Source organism: Megalobrama amblycephala, linkage group LG13, assembly GCF_018812025.1.
Source record: "Megalobrama amblycephala isolate DHTTF-2021 linkage group LG13, ASM1881202v1, whole genome shotgun sequence".
Lineage (NCBI taxonomy): Eukaryota > Metazoa > Chordata > Actinopteri > Cypriniformes > Xenocyprididae > Megalobrama > Megalobrama amblycephala.
Window position 1 is genome coordinate 5431766 of NC_063056.1, and position 19910 is coordinate 5451675.

The 19910-nt window shown below is 37.3% G+C and overlaps 1 protein-coding gene and 1 non-coding gene across 2 annotated transcripts; both read right to left on the bottom strand.

The window, feature by feature from the left end:
• Positions 1-5: 5 nt before the first annotated feature.
• Positions 6-19803, bottom strand: ppp1r8b (protein phosphatase 1, regulatory subunit 8b). The gene is made up of 7 exons (XM_048153356.1): positions 19645-19803; positions 19318-19378; positions 14503-14656; positions 14197-14414; positions 2768-2912; positions 1458-1522; positions 6-1376 (listed from the first exon to the last, which is right to left on the bottom strand). Exons 1-7 carry the CDS (start codon positions 19692-19694, stop codon positions 1023-1025), a joined length of 1047 nt encoding a protein of 348 aa, XP_048009313.1. The 5' UTR covers positions 19695-19803; the 3' UTR covers positions 6-1022.
• LOC125244279 lies at positions 15710-15878 on the bottom strand. Its single transcript, XR_007179288.1, has one exon. It is a non-coding gene; the product is annotated as a small Cajal body-specific RNA 1 (non-coding RNA).
• Positions 19804-19910: the final 107 nt, after the last annotated feature.

The following is a 19910-nucleotide window of genomic DNA, read 5'->3' on the forward strand; positions in this document are numbered from 1 at the left end:
CGAAGTTTAAATATATAAAAATACACTGGGTTTTATTGTGAGTGATATGTACAAACAAATGTACCAAACAGAACATAAGAGTATAAAACATCATATTTTTTCTTTCTTCAACAGTGAAGACAGTCTGCAGGGAAACACCTGATGAACCACATTACCATCAGTTCATTTGAAACTCTTCACTCTGTTTGTATATTAAGGGAATAAGACAGCGTGGAACAGCTGAGGAAGGTTAAAAAAAAAAATAAAAAAAAAAATTCACAACGGTAAAGTGTTGCAATAATGCAGATTTTCACCAGTTATGAAGCCTACTACAGGTTTGTGGAAGATCTACCACATCCATCTCATCTCCATCAATGATGCTAATGGAAGCGTATCGGCCAAACAGTTAATCGTTTAAAATGTGTACATAAAAAGCCTGTCCTTGTAAACATTTTACATAAATAGTAATATAAAAAGGGAGAGTACACTATAAAAGATAAACCCCTCAAAAAACTCAAAAGGCCAAACATGACACATTTTGCTATTTGGGTACTTTTGTTTCCTTTTCATTATGTTCATTACACAGTTTTTTTTTTTTAAAGGAACAGTTCAACCAAAAATGAAAACTGTCATTTACTCACCCTCATGTTTGTTTGTTGTTTTCTGTGAAACACAAAGATCTAAAGCACAATATCCAAGCAGCTGTTTTACACAAGACAACAATTGATGATTTATAAGGCCAAGATCCGATTATCTATTGTGAGGAACAGAGCGATTTTTTACTAATTTTTTAAATCAAAAGGCAGAATGTCCTCCTTTGCACAATTCAGTTTGTCATCAAATTCAGAAAATAATACCTGTCTGGAATGACACGAGTCTAACTCAACGTTCATTTTTGGAAGAATCGTTCCTTTAAAACGTACACATGAATTTCTTGCATTAAATCAGATTCCTGTAGTCCAGGAGAAGTCAAAGCCTGGTTCTTCAAGATAAAGTTCATGAAGAGGGGAGAGTCAGCCACATCCTTTATTATGAACACGCAGCTAAATGAGCAGAGACGGAGCGGGCTTCTTGCCAGGCCATGCCTCTTTAGCATACTTCTTCTTGCGGGGTTCGTTGAGGGGATCGGAGACGTACGGGCCGGTTACAGGTGTGGGATTGAGCTTGAGCGGGGGTGGCGGGGCCTCTTGGGCCAGGTCTACATCCGGGGCAGGGTTGGGCAGGGGTAACGGCAGTCCTCCCAGGATTGTGGCTCCGCTGGGAGCGCCTGTCGATTGAGCTTCATGACTGGCAGGCGGAAGGTCTCTGTAGAGTCCACTTTGCAAGGGGAACGCGTGCATGTGCCGTGTTATGGTTTCCTCGATTCCCAGCGCATTACCGCCACCCATTTTCTTCCTCTGTTGATGAAACAAACACAGACATGTAATCACGCTTTCTTTTAGCATATGGCTGAACGACTCGAGATATGAAGACGTTACCTTAATAGGAACGACAGCTGTTGAGACCATGTTTCTGAAACGCCCAACAGAGGGGTCGATGTCCTCTAAAAAGAGTTAACAACACACACAATGTTAAAAAAAAAGGTAGTATAAAAGCTTCACAAAAGTAGAGAGAGACGCTATATCCCAAGTCTTATGAAGTCAAACAACAGCTTTGTATGACGAATAAACCAATATTCAAGTCATTTTTGTGATAATCTTCCTTCGGACACTGTCGGTTCTCTCCGTGGCAGTGTTCCCTCAGGTCTTGAATTCAGTTTTATAAAATTTAAGGTTAATAAACGTCTCATTTTTGGGTGAACTAACCCTTTAAGATGTTCATTTCAAAACACTTCTTCATGAAGCTTTACGAATCATTTATTTCGAATCAGTGGTTCAGAACGCCGAAATCCCATGATTGCAGTAAACAAGGCTTCATTACGTCATAAGTGTTTTGAAACTTCAATAGTTCACGTGACTCTGGCAGTTTGATACGTGCTCCGAACCTCTATTCAACAATATTTAGTGATTGGCGATTTCAAAACACTGCTTCATGAAGCTTCGAAGCTCTACGAATCTTTCGTTTCAAATCAAAGTCGTTATTTTTGGTGCACAAAAAGTATTCTAGTCGCTTTATAATATTAAGGTTGAAGCACTGTAGTCACATTAACTGTTTTAAATATGTTTTAGTAGCTTTCTGGGCAGTGAAAAAGGGAGTGTCATTGCTGTCAATGCAAGCCTCACTGAGCCGTCGGATTTTATCAAAAATATCTTAATTTGTGTTCTGAAGATGAACGAAGGTCTTATGGGTGTGGAACGACATGAGGGCGAGTAATTAACAGAATTTTTGGGTGAAATAACCCTTTAAAAAGGTCCAAGTCTTAGGCCTTGTCCACACATCTTTTTCTCTCCGTTTTGACCTTCTGTCCACACTGAGAAGGCGTTTTTATTAACAAAAACAAAGGTTTCTGACAATGCTCTCCAAGCGCAGGAAGGTGAATTTAACATTTTATGACATTTCAGTATGTATGAGAAAGTTTTGGAAAATGCTTAAATGCTAGTGTGGACAGAGTGTTTTGAAACAAAAGCACTGTTTTCAAATGTATCCAGATAAATGTAGACATAGCCTTAATTTTCATATTAAGAAGTCTTGTTGTTGATGAATTGTGACAAATAAGCAGCTAGAAGTAGTACAGCAAAGGCATTTCTATATTAGAGTCCCAGTGTATTGCACCATATATAAGTTGCTCACAAGCCCTGGCTAAGTGGTTGATTGAGGTTCAGGTTCTCTTTATGGCTGCTCACTCTACCTGGGTTAATGACCTCATCCTCTTCATTGAAGGTCACTCTGGAGTTCTTCCTCTTCCTCTTGGGCCTCTGAATATCCAGGTTGCCCTCTTCTATGGTGAGGGTGGAGATGCGCTTGTTATGAGCGGTGTTGAACTCAGTCAGGTTCTGCCAAAAGAGCCAAACAGAAAATATTTTTTTAAATTCATTTAAAAAAAAAAAAAAAAAATTTCATTGTAGTTCATTCACTGCAACATCCATTCATTGCAAAATACGCAAGTTTAATCAAAAGCATGAAAACAGCAAAATAATTGTGAAATTTCACTAGTATATTAACTCTTAATATAGCAAGCTTATTTCTATTAAATAATCTACACTTGATTATATAAATTGCTATTGTGAACAAAAATTACTCATATCATGATAAGATTTTATTCATATCAGCCATGCCTAAAGGTGTTATCTAACCGTGATTACAATACAGACCAAAATAATCATGATTATGATTATTTGCCACAATCAAGTAGCCCTAACTGACAGTGATAACTATAACAAAAGGACAAAAAAAAAAAAAAGGATAAAATAGATACCGATTGAGTGTAAATGCAAACTAATAGACATGTCAGCTTTTCATTTACCATTTTAAAGCAGTGTTTACATGATTCAAAATTATTTGAAGGCTACGTGCCGTTTTCTTCTCGTCATAGTTGTTTTGGATTGTTTTACAGTGTGAAGGGCGCTCAGCATGTAGTCTGTGCATGTTCCTCTTGTAAACAATGGGGCGGTTCTTCAGTATTATTTCAAATACACTGTTTGGAAGTTAGTCGGGCCGCGCTTTTGGACCCATGTTTGATGGGTCCTAACTGTTGTGTTTATGAATTATACAGACTGCAAGTGTTTAAAAATGAAAATGACGACAGTCTTGTCTCCGTGAATACAGTAAGAAACGATGGTAACTTTAACCACATTTAACAGTACATTAGCAACATGCTAACAAAACATTTAGAAAGACAATTTACAAATATCACTAAAAATAACATAATATCATGGATCATGTCAGTTATTATTGCTCCATCTGCCATTTTTCGCTATTGTTCTTGTTTGCTTACCTAGTCTGATGATTCAGCTGTGCACATCCAGACGTTAATACTGGATGCCCTTGTGTAATGTCTTGATCATGAGCTGGCATATGCAAATATTGGGGGCGTACATATTAATGATCCCGACTGTTACGTAACAGTCGGTGTTATGTTGAGATTCGCCTGTTCTTCTGAGGTCTTTTAAACAAATGAGATTTATATAAGGAGGAGGAAACAATGGTGTTTGAGACTCACTGTATGTCATTTCCATGTACTGAACTCTTGTTGAATTGAAAATTGAATTTACCTCGGCATAGTTGAATTACAAGAGTTCAGTACATGGAAATGACATACAGTGAGTCTCAAACACCATTGTTTCCTCCTACTTATGTAAATCTCGTGCGTGAAAGACACCATGGAAAAACAGACGAATCTCAACATAACACCGACTGTGACGCAACAGTCGGGATCATTATTATTTCCTCCCAACATTTGCATATACCAGCTCATGTTCAAGGCAAGCCAGTATTAACTTCTGGAGCTGCACAGCCAAATCAACAGAAGTTATGCAGGTAGGCTACTGTAAAGCAAGCAAGGACAATAGTGAAAATGGCAGATGGATCGATAAAAACTGTTCATGATCCATGATATCATGATATTTTTAGTGATATTTGTAAATTGTCTTTCTAAATGTTTCGTTAGCATGTTGCTAATGTACTGTTAAATGTGGTGTAAGTTACCACATTTATGTTTCATCATGTTTCTTACTGTATTCACGGAGACCAGAGCCATGTCGTTATTTTCATTTTTAACCCGAAAACACTTGTAGTCTGCATAATTCATAAACGCATCTTCATTCTTATCGAGTCTCTCCAACTGTGTTTATCAAACTCATTCAGAATCAAATGTTAGCAAACATCCACAAATACATGCCATACTTACGTGATCTGATATGCTGCATCACGAACAGTTTGTAAAGATCCATTTGAGAGTTATATGGTGAACTTCAGTATCGTTTATGCAATGTTTATAGGTGTCGCGAGCTTGGGGGCGGGGAGTACGAGCACACACACACAAATCAGAGCATTTTTAATGCCACCACAAAATAGCCAGTTAAAACATGGTATAATAAAATCTAGGGGGTATTTTGAGCTGAAACTTCACAGACACATTCTGGGGACACCTTAGACTTATATTACATCTTGTAAAATGTCAGTTCTAGGGCACCTTTAATGAAATCTATGACGAAAAATGTTTGTCAACAACCTCTTTTTACACGACTAAGACCAACACCATTAAATGAAAACTGCGACTATATCAACATGCAATATTGTTGATGAAAAAATACAAGACTAAAATGTAGTTAAAGCTGCAGTCTGTTAGTTTTGCCTCTTTGTCGCCATCTCTGTTTGAAACCTGCAATTGCAGTTATTTGTGGAATTATCATCTTTACGTGGGTTGTGCATCGGCACGGCTCCTCAGAGCGGATGAATCTAAGGTTTGTTGTCAGTCACGACACCAGTGTGGATACTGTACTTCTGAATCACAGATTCTACATCTTGGAAGTATGACCAAAATAAGAGTTTTCACTGGGAAATGTCATCTGAACAAGTAACAAATCTGCCACATTTGCTCTGACCAACTGAGAAAAAAAGTACATTAAATCGCGCTGCCAATGGTGATTAAATCTAACGATCGCTTAGCTCGGATCACGTCAAACTGTGCAAATTATTATTGTTATACTTTGTTCTCAAATTGTTAATGCTAAAGACCCCCTGTGGTGAAAATCAAGTTTTTAATGTTGTTTGTATGTCTATGTGGTGTTTTTAATATGCTTTAAGACAAACCATGTGCAAATTCATAAGTCAACACCATTGAAGAGTATTTTATGTTTGAAACTTCAGTAAACCAAAAACCCGCGGTTTGAAATCGTGGGTGTTTGTGACGTCACAGACTACCTTGTAACCAATCACAACAACGTGCCGGCAGGCTTTAGCATATCATTAACTATGAGTGCTCTGAAGCAGAAAAGTCTCGAGAGAAGCCAGGTTATCCCGGTAAATTTTCTGTAGATATGAAAAATTGTGTAGATTTATCAATATAGCGAGTCTATTACGATGTTATGATGAACAATAAGCCTTTCTCCACGCTTTGAACAACGTTCTGTTGTTCAAAGCGTTGATACTGATTGTTAGAAGGCAGCTCTCTGAGATGAAGAACAGGAATGGTGTGTGTAACATTAGCAACAAATTATTAGCTGTCTGATAACATAGTCAAGCAAAAGGCTAATTATATTAATTCATATTAATTAATGACAGAACCGTCGCAAGGGCTGTGCCAAGTGTGTGAGCACATAGGGGCTTGCGCCAAAGTAAAGTGACAGCTGACTTGAAGTAAAGCCAAAGTTTTTTTAAAAATAAATGTTTTTGTCCTTCGAAATATTTTAATACTATAAAACATAGCTAAAACAATATCACCCTGAGCGTGTGCGTGTGACCGTGATTCATGTGCATATATATCATATTCATCTGTTTGAAAATGTTTCTTTATATATTTTGTGTGTATTGTATTATTGAGGTTTTTTTTGTTATTACAAAAAGAGTTCTTAAACCTCTTATACTATAACAACACTTTTTTTTTTGCAACTTATTTCAATACTGTGATAATACTGTATACTGTGATAAAAGCTTCAGCAATTAATCGCAACATGAAAAATTGATACCGTCACATGCCTATCAGCAGTGTTGGGCACGTTACTTTAAAAAAGTAATTAGTTATAGTTACTAGTTACTTCTCACAAATAGTAACGGAGTTAGTAACTGAGTTACATCATTATAAAAGTAACTAATTACCAGGGAAAGTAACTATTGCGTTACTTAAAAAAAATAAAAAATAAAAATAAAAATATGCCAAATAAATTGAATGCCCCCAATATTACATATAAGTCTAAGAATAAATTATTCTTGATGCGACTCGTGACTCATGATCCGCTCTTGCTCACGACATGAAATTTCTCTGCCTACTGTGTTGGTAGCCATTAAAGAAAACGTAGTTTCATATTTATGTTTAAATAGTCCTATGTTCTGTTTTAAATCCATTTATTCGATTATGAAAAGTGAACAGCGTAAGATGCATCATAAGATGCGCAAATATATCGGGAGACATGGAGTGGGTCAGACATGATTTTAAACATTTCATTAAGTTTTGTTTTATAGAAAGCCTCTCTTTAAAGTGAATTTCGTTTTGTAAAAATTGTATCTTAATTTTAATCAATGTTTCATTAACCAATTGCTTGGATTTAATATATAACAAGCAAATATAGCAGACAGTAAAATCATGACATGGAGGCACAGGCGCGATCACTGGCGCGTGAACTGGAGCGCGTCTTATAGGCTAAATGAACCGAAACTCAGAGGCTGCTTGCCTCGCAGACATGAGAAATATATCTATAGAATGCTTGAAATATCTACTTTAACGAAAATGAAGTAATTAAACACGAAAAGAAAGAGGCTACTCTGATTATGTAGCCTAATCCGAATGAAATGTGCATTTTCTCTCTAGGCGCGTCCAGTATATGCGGAGATGATGAGAATCAGCAATGTCAACTTCATCTTTGCAGCCGACACTGATTCAGAAAACATTACTTTATTAATAAACAATTAAAATGTCTCCTTGCTGTTTTTGTCACTCTCATAATCATTACTTTTGCCGGTTCTTTATGGCAATTATGCGTGCCCTTGAGTGCTATATAGCCTATATTATGTAAACGCTCCTTATTATGGTTTATTCTCTCCAGTATTTAAGAAATTAAATTAATATAAATGTGATTAGTCAACTAATGGCTTAAATGAACAACTACTAGTCGACTAGAAAAAAACTCATTTCAAATATTTTCGATCAAGCATCAAAAAGGGTATTCTGGTTTGAGCTTGCGCTTCGCGCGCATGCTCTGACAGACACACACACACAGCGCATCATACATTATTATCAGTTTAAAATTATATTTGTGTATGACTAACCGCAGCACACACCAGAGATAAAAACTTTGCAGGTTCTATGGCTGAGAGAGAGCTTACTCGGATGAAAACCGCTTCAGTGAGCTCAATTATAGTAACGCGGCATTTGTTTTGTCAGTAACGCTAACGGCGTTGTAACGGGAGAAAAAGTAATTCGTTTGATTACTCGTTACTGAAAAACGTAACGGCGTTAGTAACGCGCGTTATTTATAACGCCGTTATTCCCATCACTGCCTATCAGTGAGAGAGCGGTCCAAACAAATGCAAGTGGATTCAATTTCAGACTGTTTTGCAAAGGCGTTTTACCAATTCATAATTTAAAACACAATTGAAGCGTCAGAAAATATGAGCAGTTCAGTTGCACAGCTTTTAAACTGAATATACGAAGCAAAGCAAGCTTTTTTTCTTAAATATCCACAACACGAACAACAAATTGCTCGTCACTACAGCAACAGTAGACTCTCCGAGCTGGTGTGAGCGAGTGGAGGCAGAGCTAATTTGCATATTCATTGATCCGTGTATATTAAATGAGGCAAAGGTGTAAAGTTACATTCAAGCTATTTTGAGGCATTAAGAATTTTTTTTCACTTGAATTTTTTTAAAATGTCATTTGGTGATCAAAGATGAGTTTTAAGGGATAAAATAATTGTCTACAGGGGGACTTTAACAACATCAGCATTGCGTGACTATGTATTTAGTGTGTATTAGCTTTACCTGTAGATTTCAATTTCTGTAGCCACTCCACTGTCTGAAGTCTTTTGCTTTTGACTACGGGTGAATGTCCAGTTGTCATTTGGACCTTTCTGGATTACAATCCGCCATCAAAATACGTTTTTTTATTATTGCAATCACTGTGAGAAAAGGCTATAAATGATCCGCCGCCAGCAGCATCCTCACATATAAAGACAGAGCGACACCCGTCATAATCTATCATAAAATACCCTCTCCAAATCCAACCCTCTCCATTGACTTTGTATTGTGTGAAGCTGCCTCCTTGTCATTTCTGACTTACAAAAAACAAAAAAAATGTCTAAAAGCTGCTATATGACAGGGTGTACAGCAAACAAGCTAAAAAAAAAACAACTACATTTTTAAGCTGTTGACCCAAAAAAACGAGTGTTTAAGGACACAAAAGTGTATACAGGCAATTGAGACAGAGCGCAACATATCATATTACTCTGAGAACTAAGCCCACTGGAGGGGAACATGATTCACGGCAGGATACGCTAAAAAAAACATTCATTATTTTTAACCATGTAAATGTTTCACGACCCAATGTGAACCTGAGAGGAGGAGATATAGAGAAACTAAAATTTACCCATTCTTCCTGCTGATGCTTCACTTCTTATTGCCTGTATCCACTTTTGTCTGTGTAAAGTCTGGCTTTTACAGTTCGGAAGCTGATAAAAATTTTGTTCTGGGTTGTTTAGCTTGTTTGCTGCACACCCCGTCACACAGCAGCTTTTAGACATTGTTCTGGCTTTTGTTAGAAGCAAGAAATGACAAGGAGGCAGCTTCATGCAATACAGAGTCAATGGAGAGTTGGATTGTATTCCCTCCTGGTGTGTGCGTGACCTAAATGTGCTCTGTCTCTATAGCCTACTAGCTGGGACTCCTTTATGTAAACAGCCGTGGCGTAATGACGCAAAGACGAATGGCTGCATGCTCGAATTTTCCGCAGAAACCCACCAGTACCGCTCTCATTAGAAAACATTATTACAAGCTTACCGTTGTGAATCGGGCTAAAGTAAGGAGATAGTTTTGAACACTGGCTGGTTATGTACTTGCTCAAAAATAGATTTTGGATCATTTTTAACCAAAAAAAAATTACAGACTGTAGCTTTAAAAAATAAAAATTTGACCAAAATCAGTTTTTGTCAAAAAAAAAAAAAAAAAAAGGAGACAAAATATTACAGACTGTTTTTAACAAGCCCCTACGAGCTTTCACGCCTGTAGCTGCCAGATATCAAGAGTTTAAACCCCCCAATTAGAGCTTTTCTCTTGAAAGCTTTATTTTCTGCCTGGTGTTTTACTTGATCTTTCCAATCTGGCAACCATGCGCACGCGCTCTCTCTACAGCACGGATGATCTGAAAACACCGCTAAGCATGAAAGCTGGAGTTTAGTGATCTCCATTGAGATATCTGCTCAACTGAAAGTGACATTCAGCCAGTCTATGTTCTGTCACGAGCCACTTGCACTGTTTACTATGACTAAATCTGCGATTAAACCTTTGCAGTAATGAACGGTAATAAATCCAAACATGGATCTCGACTATACACTTTGTGCAGAATTATTAGGCAAGTTGATTTTCTGATCTTTTTTTTTCCAAGCACATTTTACCAATTCCAATCCACATCAATCTTAATAACTACTATTAATATTGTTTTTAATCATTTATAAGTGATAAATAATTGTTCATGAAGGCTAGAAATGAAAAATGCCTTATATTCAGGTTAGGGTTGTTCCGATTCCGATACTAGTATCGGAAATACCACCGATACCACAAAAATGTCTGGCATCGGTATCGGCGAGTATTTAAACTCACGTACCGATCCGATACCATTTTCTTAAACAATACCTAGTTGTGCCCGCTATCTTTGCTTAACGCAGCAAATCGGAAATCAATTCTTCTTCGCGCCTCAGAATGCAAACACAGGAAATTGTGCTGTGTTGCCACAAGCAACCACTGTTTAGAGCAGCGGAGAAGTGAAAACGCGCTAGCAGTATGTCTGCTGTTTGGCAGTATTTCAGACCAGTAAAACGGCGACATGTCTCATATGCAATGCTGCAATTTCGAGTGGCACAAGTATTGGCAACTTTAACACAAATAACTTAATAAAGCATTTGAAGATGCGTCACCCCGCGCAACACGATGGTTACATAAAGGCTAATGCTGCGTTCACACCAGACGCAAATGAAGCGATAAGCGCGAGTGATTTACATGTTAAGTCAATGCAAAGACGCGAATTGACTTCCTGCGGCGAGATTCGCGTGAATGACGCGGTGCGAATTGAGCGATTCGGGCGTTTGACGCGCTTAAGATGGAGAAGGATGAGGCGTGCCAGCTTCATTCAAACAAAGAAAAAAAGTTTTCAAAAGACAAATAAAGATAACCGACAAAATTGTCGGGTTTATTGTTCTGGATGACCAGCTGCTGTCAGTCGTCGAAAACGTGAGATTTTTATTTAACAAAATTGTTTCTGGACTTCAAGTTTTAAAGAGATTATTTTCTTATATAATTATTCCTAGATTTATTTGTTGCACTGTTTTTATAGTTATATTGTAAAACTAATATACCTTTTTCAGTTTACAGTGTTAGATTTGTGGCTGCATTTGAAGTTCATTTTCACTTAAAATAAATAAATAATATAACTGACAATATGTATGTCAGATAATAAAAATACTCTAGTTCACTGTATGTTTTTGTTCTTGTTTTATTAAGGGATAAGTCTGAAGCACACCATAAATAATTCTATCAATTCATACAGGGCTAGTAGTATATATATATACAGATACACACCCAGGTATCGGATCGGTACTCGGTATCGGGAATGGAAAAGGGGTATCGGAACATCTCTAATTCAGGTGTGCAGATTTATTAGGCAGGTTTTCTTTTACAGGAAAAATGTGCCAAAAAAAGAGATTTAAATCAGACTGAAAAAGTCGAAAATTATTAAATACTCATGAGAAGGACGCAATACTAATGCAATACTAGAAATTGCAAAGTTAAAGCATGACCAAGGGACAGCAAAATGCTCATTGGGTCAGCGGGGTCATACAAAAACAGCTGGAGAAGCCTACCTGGAGTCTCCAGAAGTGTGAGGTGTCAGGATCTCAGAGACTTAGGTTAGCTAAAGAATCCTAAAAAATGACCCACTCTTAATAAGAATCACAAGCTGAAGTGTTATAAAATACATGAAGACAGGGTTTTTATAGGCCTTATAGACAGCTTGAGAGTGACTCCTGAAGGACCAGAACCACATCCTCTTGTACCACTGTCTGAAGAATTTATCTTCCAGAATCTCTTCTTCCTGATGGTTTCACACTTAATTCTTCACCTTCATTTTCTTCTCCAGCTGTTTGTGTATGACCCCGCTGACCCAATGAGCATTTTGCTGTCCCTTGGTCATGCTTTAACTTTGCAATTTCTAGTATTGCATTAGTATTGCGTCCTTCTCATGAGTATTTAATAATTTTTGACTTTTCAGTTCTCTTTTTTGGCACATTTTGCCTGTAAAAGAAAACCTGCCTAATAATTCTGCACACCTGAATATAAGGCATTTTTCATTTCTAGCCTTCATGAACAATTATATATCACTTATAAATGATTAAAAACAATATTAATAGTAGTTATTAAGATTGATGTGGATTAGAATTAGTAAAATGTGCTTGGAAAAAAAATATGATCAGAAAATCAACTTGCCTAATAATTCTGCACACAGTGTATTGTTTGCAGCTGCAATAGTGTTTGCTTAATAACTGCACTTACGCAACCTCTGCAACATAATACAAAGACTTTTTTGCTGTTGTTTTAATAGAAAAACATGCAAATTGGAATTATTGGTATTCAATGTTTAAATTTTTGAGAGAAGTTACTTGTTTTACCAGTTTTTATAATGTAGATGATAAATGGCCTATAAAAAAAATATGAGTACACCCCTAAGTGAAAATGTCAAAATTGGGCCCAAAGTGTCAATATTTTGTGTGGCCACCATTATTTTCCAGCACTGCCTTAACCCTCTTGGGTATGGAGTTCACCAGAGCTTCACAGGTTGCCACTGGAGTCCTCTTCCACTCCTCCATGACGACATCACGGAGCTGGTGGATGTTAGAGACCTTGTGCTCCTCCACCTTCCGTTTGAGGATGCCCCACAGATGCTCAATAGGGTTTAGGTCTGGAGACATGCTTGGCCAGTCCATCACCTTGACCCTCATCTTCTTTAGCAAGGCAGTGGTCGTCTTGGAGGTGTGTTTGGGGTCATTATCATGTTGGAATACTGCCCTGCGGCCCAGTCTCTGAAGGGAGGGGATCATGCTCTGCTCATTCATGGTTCCCTCAATGAACTGTAGCTCCCCAGTGCCGGCAGCACTCATGCAGCCCCAGACCATGACACTCCCACCACCATGCTTGACTGTAGGCAAGACACACTTGTCTTTGTACTCCTCACCTGGTTGCCGCCACACACGCTTGACACCATCTGAACCAAATAAGTTTATCTTGGTCTCATCAGACCACAGGACATGGTTTCAGTAATCCATGTCCTTAGTCTGCTTGTCTTCAGCAAACTGTTTGCAGGCTTTCTTGTGCATCATCTTTAGAAGAGGCTTCCTTTTGGGATGACAGCCATGCAGACCAATTTGATGCAGCGTGCTGCGTATGGTCTGAGCACTGACAGGCTGACCCCCCACCCCTTCAACCTCTGCAGCAATGCTGGCAGCACTCATATGTCTATTTCCCAAACACAACCTCTGGATATGACGCTGAGCACGTGCACTCAACTTCTTTGGTCGACCATGGCGAGGCCTGTTCTGAGAGGAACCTGTCCTGCTAAACCGCTGTATGGTCTTTGCCACCGTGCTGCAGCTCAGTTTCAGAGTCTTGGTAATCTTCTTATAGCTTACGCCATCTTTATGTAGAGCAACAACTCTTTTTTCAGATCCTCAGAGGGTTCTTTGCCATGAGGTGCCATGTTGAACTTTCAGTGACCAGTATGAGAGAGTGAGAGCGATAACACCAAATTTAACACACCTGCTCCCCATTCACACCTGAGACCTTGTAACACTAACGAGTCACATGACACCAGGGAGAGAAAATGGCTAATTGGGCCCAATTTGCACATTTTCACTTAGGGGTGTACTCACTTTTGTGGCCAGCGGTTTAGACATTAATGGCTGTGTGTTGAGTTATTTTGAGGGGACAGAAATTTACACTGTTATACAAGCTGTACACTCACTACTTTACATTTTAGCAAAGTGTCATTTCTTCAGTGTTGTCACATGAAAAGATACAAAATATTTACAAAAATGTGAGGGGTGTACTCACTTCTGTGAAATACTGTACATTTAGTCGATTAAACAAAAACAGGGTAAGGTTGACTAAACATGATACAACCTACAAAAGACATTTGACACAGAACTAAGACTAAATAAAAAAAAAAAAATGCTGATGAAATTAACACTAGTACAGAAATTGGTAGCGATATCTGTAAAATTAGACTGGTATTGGTACTGACTACTGAAAATGTGAAAATTGGACACGGTGAATGGCCTTTCACAATAGAATTCCCATACTTGTGTTCTGATGTCTATATATAGAATAAGAATGAAGATTAAGTAGGAATAAACTAGTATGTACCTCCAGTTCAGTTTCTTCCTCTGGAAGTCCCAGAAGTCCCTTAAGCTCTTCGTCATCACCAGTTTTATTTTCCCCGACACCAGTGCCCGGCTGACTCTGAGGTTTCTCCCGAATGGTGTAGACGCGTGTGGACGCACCAAACGACATAGTGGAGTCGATGGGAACCTGCTGGGGCTTGTGGGGCTCCAGGCGAATGTGTCCGAGGAACGTACCATGTGCTACATGAAGTCAACACACATGCTTGTTTAGAGTCTTGTTAATCTGATTAATATGACAAATGTTTCTCATTGGTCTGGATGCACTTACTGCTGTTAAGGTCGATGAGAAACACCCGTTTCAAATGCCTGTGGTAGACGAGTGCCGCATGCACGCGAGAGCACGACTGATGGTCGATCGTGAAGTCACAGACGTCTGGGTTCCTCCCGAACAAATAATACTTCTTTTCATCAATGATCAGTTTCTGCAGAGAGACCGCTTCAGTAGGCTGCTTACATTCAAACTTATTTTGTGTGCTCAAAACTACTTTGACAAAACACATAATCAGATATAAGTGGGCAGAAATTACAGTATATAAATTAGGACTGCAGAAATTAGTTGACCATTTAATAACCTTATCTCTTTTGGGTTGTGTCTACAAGAAAAGGAAAAATAACTTCTTTTAGCGGAAATAGGCCTGTGCCTACTAATGAAAAAACTTGTATAGTTGAAGTTTCTATTTATTTACACAGAAATGGTGCAGAATCTTAAATATTTCATAATGTTGCATAATGTCCTGCAACTTTAAATTTGATCTTGAATATCAGAAATTAAGGCAAGACACTAAAGTTAAAACCATTGTTTTGTTATGCACTGGTAAATTTTGGGCTATTTTACTTCCATAACATTGTCTTCTTTCATACTAGCAGAAAGAAAACATCCAAACTACACATTTATGTGTTTATTGTATTAAACTTTATGTACTTGTGTCTGTAGATTTAAATTATAATACATATCTTTAAAGGCAGTTCTCTCAAAATTATTTTTTTCTCCAGCACTGAGACAGAAATCGGCACTTCAGCATCAAATTTTACAGTTTTAGTCCAATAAAACTTCCCCCCAGTTGACAGTTTTGACATTTTATGACATGACAAAGAGAGATATCCAAAATCCCCTCTATAAAAACCTTTAATATGTCAACAAAATGAAACAAAAAATGGCTTTATGTTCAGATTTCTGTGCTGTAGATGTATGCATATTAGTGCATATGTATTTAGATAATGCCTCATATTTAAACATTTCAGGAAACTTGTAAAATCTTAATGTACTGTGATTAATCCACTGGGGAAGTATGGTGATTTCTTTTAGTTAAAAATGTTACTCTATTCACCTGTGGTGTCTTGTCTTAAATGATATCAGATGCCACTTTGAATGGCACTGTATATAAACCACAAGCTAAAAAATTACTCATACCATGACAGTATTTTGTCATTCGACCAGCCCAACAGAAGAACACATAACATGTAATAACATGTCATAATGTGCCCTAGAGTTATAACACCTGAGGAGTGCCTCCCTTCTCAGAGCTTAAATCTCAGGGTCTTGTGTTTCTGTAGCACCATTTTGGACCTGACAGCCACGTCACGCACGCATCAGTAAAAAAAACTCAACTGAGCTGCAGGCGGTCAGGCCAGTATCTGGTGCATCTGTCGCATGTTGGAAAAGCTGTCAATCACTTTTTGTTTAAATAAAAAAAAAAGAATGGTTTACCCCCAAAAAATAAATAAATAAACCCATATCTTATTGTTTTATACACATCATGGCTTTATATACAGTACCGGTCAAAAGCATGGAAACATTATTATTTTTAATGTTTTTGAAAGAAGTCTCATACTCATCAAGCCTGCAATTATTTGATCAAAAATACAGAATAAACAGTAATATTGTCAAATACTATTGCAATTTTCTATTTTAATATACTTCACAATATAATTTATTTCTGTGAGCAAAGATTTCTTGAAGGATCACATGACGCTGAAGAGAGGAGTAATGATGCTGAAAATTCCGTATAAATTACATTTTAAAATATATTACAATAAAAACAAAAACAAAAAAAAAAACATTTTAAATTGTAATATTTCACAATATTACCATTTTTTTCTGTATTTTTGATCAAATAAATGCAGGCCATATTATATTATATTATATTATATTATATTATATTATATTATATTATATTATATTATATTATATATCTGAAGATTCCAATAAAGATAGTTTGGGGGTTCTGCCTTTTATACCTTCTTTTAAATGAATGATAATTTCATTGTAATTAATCATTATATTTTTAATTATTATAACTTATTAATATTAACACACATTAACCAAATTCTGAAGATCAAATGAATATTTCTTAACTTTCTGAAAAATATTAATTCATATAATTTCTATTAATATTGAACATCAAATTGGTTTCTTAACACAAAGCCCAAATTCACTGCATTTTCCTGCCCTCTTTTGATTGAGAGGATAATAGGCCCTGATTATTGGCCATCAGCTGATACAGATTACTGGCCGATAGATTGGTGCATTGTATATGTATATACACACACACAGTTGCAAGAAAAAGTATGTGAACAATTTTAACATAAGAGAAATCATACAAAATGCATGTTATTTTTTAATCACTACTCTCCTGAGTAAGATATTTTACATAAAAGATGTCTACATATAATCCACAAGACACAAAAAAAAAAAAAAATTGCTGAATTTATTAAAATAACCCAGTTCAAAAGTTTATGAACCCTTTATTCCCAATTCTGTGTGTGGTTACCTGATGATCCACGACTGTTTTTATGTTTTGTGATGGTTGTTCATGAGTCTCTTGTTTGTCCTGAGCAGTTAAACTGAGCTCTGTTCTTCAGAAAAATCCTCCAGCTCCTGCAGATTCATCAGTTTTCAAGCATTTTTGCATATTTGAACCTTTTCCAGCAGTGACTGAATGATTTTGAGATCAAACATTCACTGATGCTCCAGAAGGAAACACGATGCATTAAGGAGCCGGGGGTGAAAACTTTTGAACTTTTTGAACTTTTGTTGAAATATTTTTTTCATTTAGTAAAAAAATTAATATGCTGCCCTTCGGAAGCAACAGAAGATACTTGCATGTTTCCCGATAGACAAATAAGTACAATTTACCTTGATATTTGAATTCAAAAGTTTTCACCCCTCGGCTCTTAATGCATCGTGTTTCCTTCTGGAGCATCAGTGAATGTTTGAACCTTTTTTAATAGTTGAGTTTGAGTCCCTCAGTTGTCCTCAGTGTGAAAAGATGGATCTCAAAATCCTACAGTCACTGCTGGAAAGGGTTCAAACATGCAAAAAATGCTTGAAAGCTGAAGAATCTGCAGGAGCTGGAGGATTTTTCTGAAGAACAGAGCTCAGTTTAACTGCTCAGGACAAACAAGAGACTCATGAACAACCATCACAAAACATAAAAAAACAGTCGTAGATCATCAGGTAACCACACACAGTATTAAAGGATTAGTCCAAATTCAAATAAAACTTTCCTGATAATTTACTCACCCCCATGTCATCCAAGATGTTCTTTCTTTCGTCAGTCGAAAAGAAATTAAGGTTTTTGATGAAAACATTCCAGGATTATTCTCCATATAGTGGACTTCAATGGCCTCCAAACGGTTGAAGGTCAAAATTACAGTTTCAGTGCAGCTTCAAAGAGCTTTAAACGATACCAGACGAGGAATAAGGGTCTTATCTAGAGAAACCATCGGCCATTTTCTACAAAAATACAACTGTATATGCTTTATAAACACAAATTTTCGCCTTGCACATGCTTCTGCTTTCCGTATTCTTCAAAAAGTTTACGCTGTATGTCCTATGCCTTCCCTATTCAACTTACGGAACGAACGCGGCGCCAATTTCGTTTTTTCCGTAAGTTGAATTCGGTTGTTAAGTCTGACGTCACGTGGCAGCGCTTCCGGGTCCAAACGCTCTCTCTCATACCACAAGAAAAACAACAAACGGTGCTAATATACACACACAATGTGGTGTAATACTACAAAAAAATTATAATCATAACCTTTATCTCCATAACAAAATCCCAGATGGCCAGACAGTGATTCATCTTTTATAAATTGTTAAAAAATTAATGTCTGTGATGCTCTGAGACTGTTGTGTAGACTAAGTATTTTAAATGTTTAACTTTAAAATAAATAGTTTATAAATAGCGCTCATAAACGGCCGTGGAGATGCCATTCTCATGTGAAACGAGTCGAGGCTTGGACCCAGAAACGGCGTTCCTTACGTCAAGCAGATAGGGCAGGCGTAGGACATACAGCGTAATCTTTTTGAAGAATACGAAAAGCGGAAGCATGTGCAAGGCGATAATTTGTGTTTATAAATCATATACAGCTGTATTTTTTTCGAAAATGACCGATCGTTTCTCTAGATAAGACCCTTATTCCTCATCTGGTATCGTTTGAAGCCCTTTGAAGCTGCACTGAAACTGTCATTTTGACCTTCAACCGATTGGAGGCCATTGAAGTCCACTATAAGGAGAATAATCCTGGAATGTTTTCATCAAAAACCTTCATTTCTTTTCGGCTGAAGAAAGACATGAACATCTTGGATGACATGGGGGTGAGTAAATTATCAGGAAATTTTAATTTGAAAGTGAACTAATCCTTTAAGAATCAATGGTTCACATACTTTTGAACAGGGTTATTTGAATAAATTCAGCTTTTTTTTTTTCTTTCTTCTTGTGGACTATATATAAACATATTTTAGGCAAAATATCTCACTCAGGACAGTAGTGAATAAAAAATAACATGCATTTTATATGATCACTCTTAATTTGTTAATATTACTCACATTTTCACAGATTCTGCAAGTGGTTCACATACTTTTCCTGCAGCTGTATATATATAAAGTTCATGTTTATCCCTTTTGGAGTGTGTTCACATTTAACTTCGCATGGAAAAGACTTGCATCAAGATGAAAAACACTCTTTGGATCCACACGTGGGGAAGTAGATAGAAAAATATTTACAAAACCTGTAATGGTTAAATTCTTATGAACAACTTCACTTAAATAATTAACCAATCTTCTTCAAACTCAATGCAATACCTCAACAAGTTTGTCTCCTTTCACCACGTCCAGATGCAGCCCTGCTGGAGGCTTCCCTGCCCTGAAATGAACAAGCCATGAACTCTCGTGTACACTATGGTCATAATAAAGCATTTGCCTTCTGAGATGTTCCCTACTTTGCTCAATTAATATTAATATTCTCTTTTACTCAAAGAATGAGCTCCATTTGAGCTCCATTGGTGTGACGATATATAGCAAAAGCTAACAGTTCGGTGCAAGCCTGATGTTCTAACGCTGGGAAGATAAAGCCTTATTCATGCACTAAAGCCAGTATGCACTGCAGTGCTCGTTTGTTTAGTTGTTTACCATGACGGACAGTCGAAATGTGGATTCTTCTCTGTAGTATTTGTTGCCATTGTCACACATTCTTCTTCTCAGCTACCAAAGCGCCGAGCATCCTGGGTAAGCTGCTACTGAACGTCTTCCGGCTCATGAATATTAAACGCGTAACGCGAAGTTCCTTCAGTAGTCGTAGCGGATTGGCTTAAAAGCAGTGGGCGTCACGCGAATTCACAACGAAAGTCGGAACGCCCCTTTAGGAAGCCTAACCAATCAGCATCCGTATTACTCAA

Excerpts from the sequence above, each read along its gene's own strand:
- ppp1r8b (XM_048153356.1), bottom strand. The coding sequence starts at position 19,694 with ATGGCAACAAATACTACAGAGAAGAATCCACATTTCGACTGTCCGTCA. Across the intron at positions 14,415-14,502 it reads TCTCATCGACCTTAACAGCA|CACATGGTACGTTCCTCGGA; the intron begins GTAAGTGCATCC and ends GACTTCATGTAG. Across the intron at positions 1,523-2,767 it reads GGATGAGGTCATTAACCCAG|AGGACATCGACCCCTCTGTT; the intron begins GTAGAGTGAGCA and ends AACTCTTTTTAG.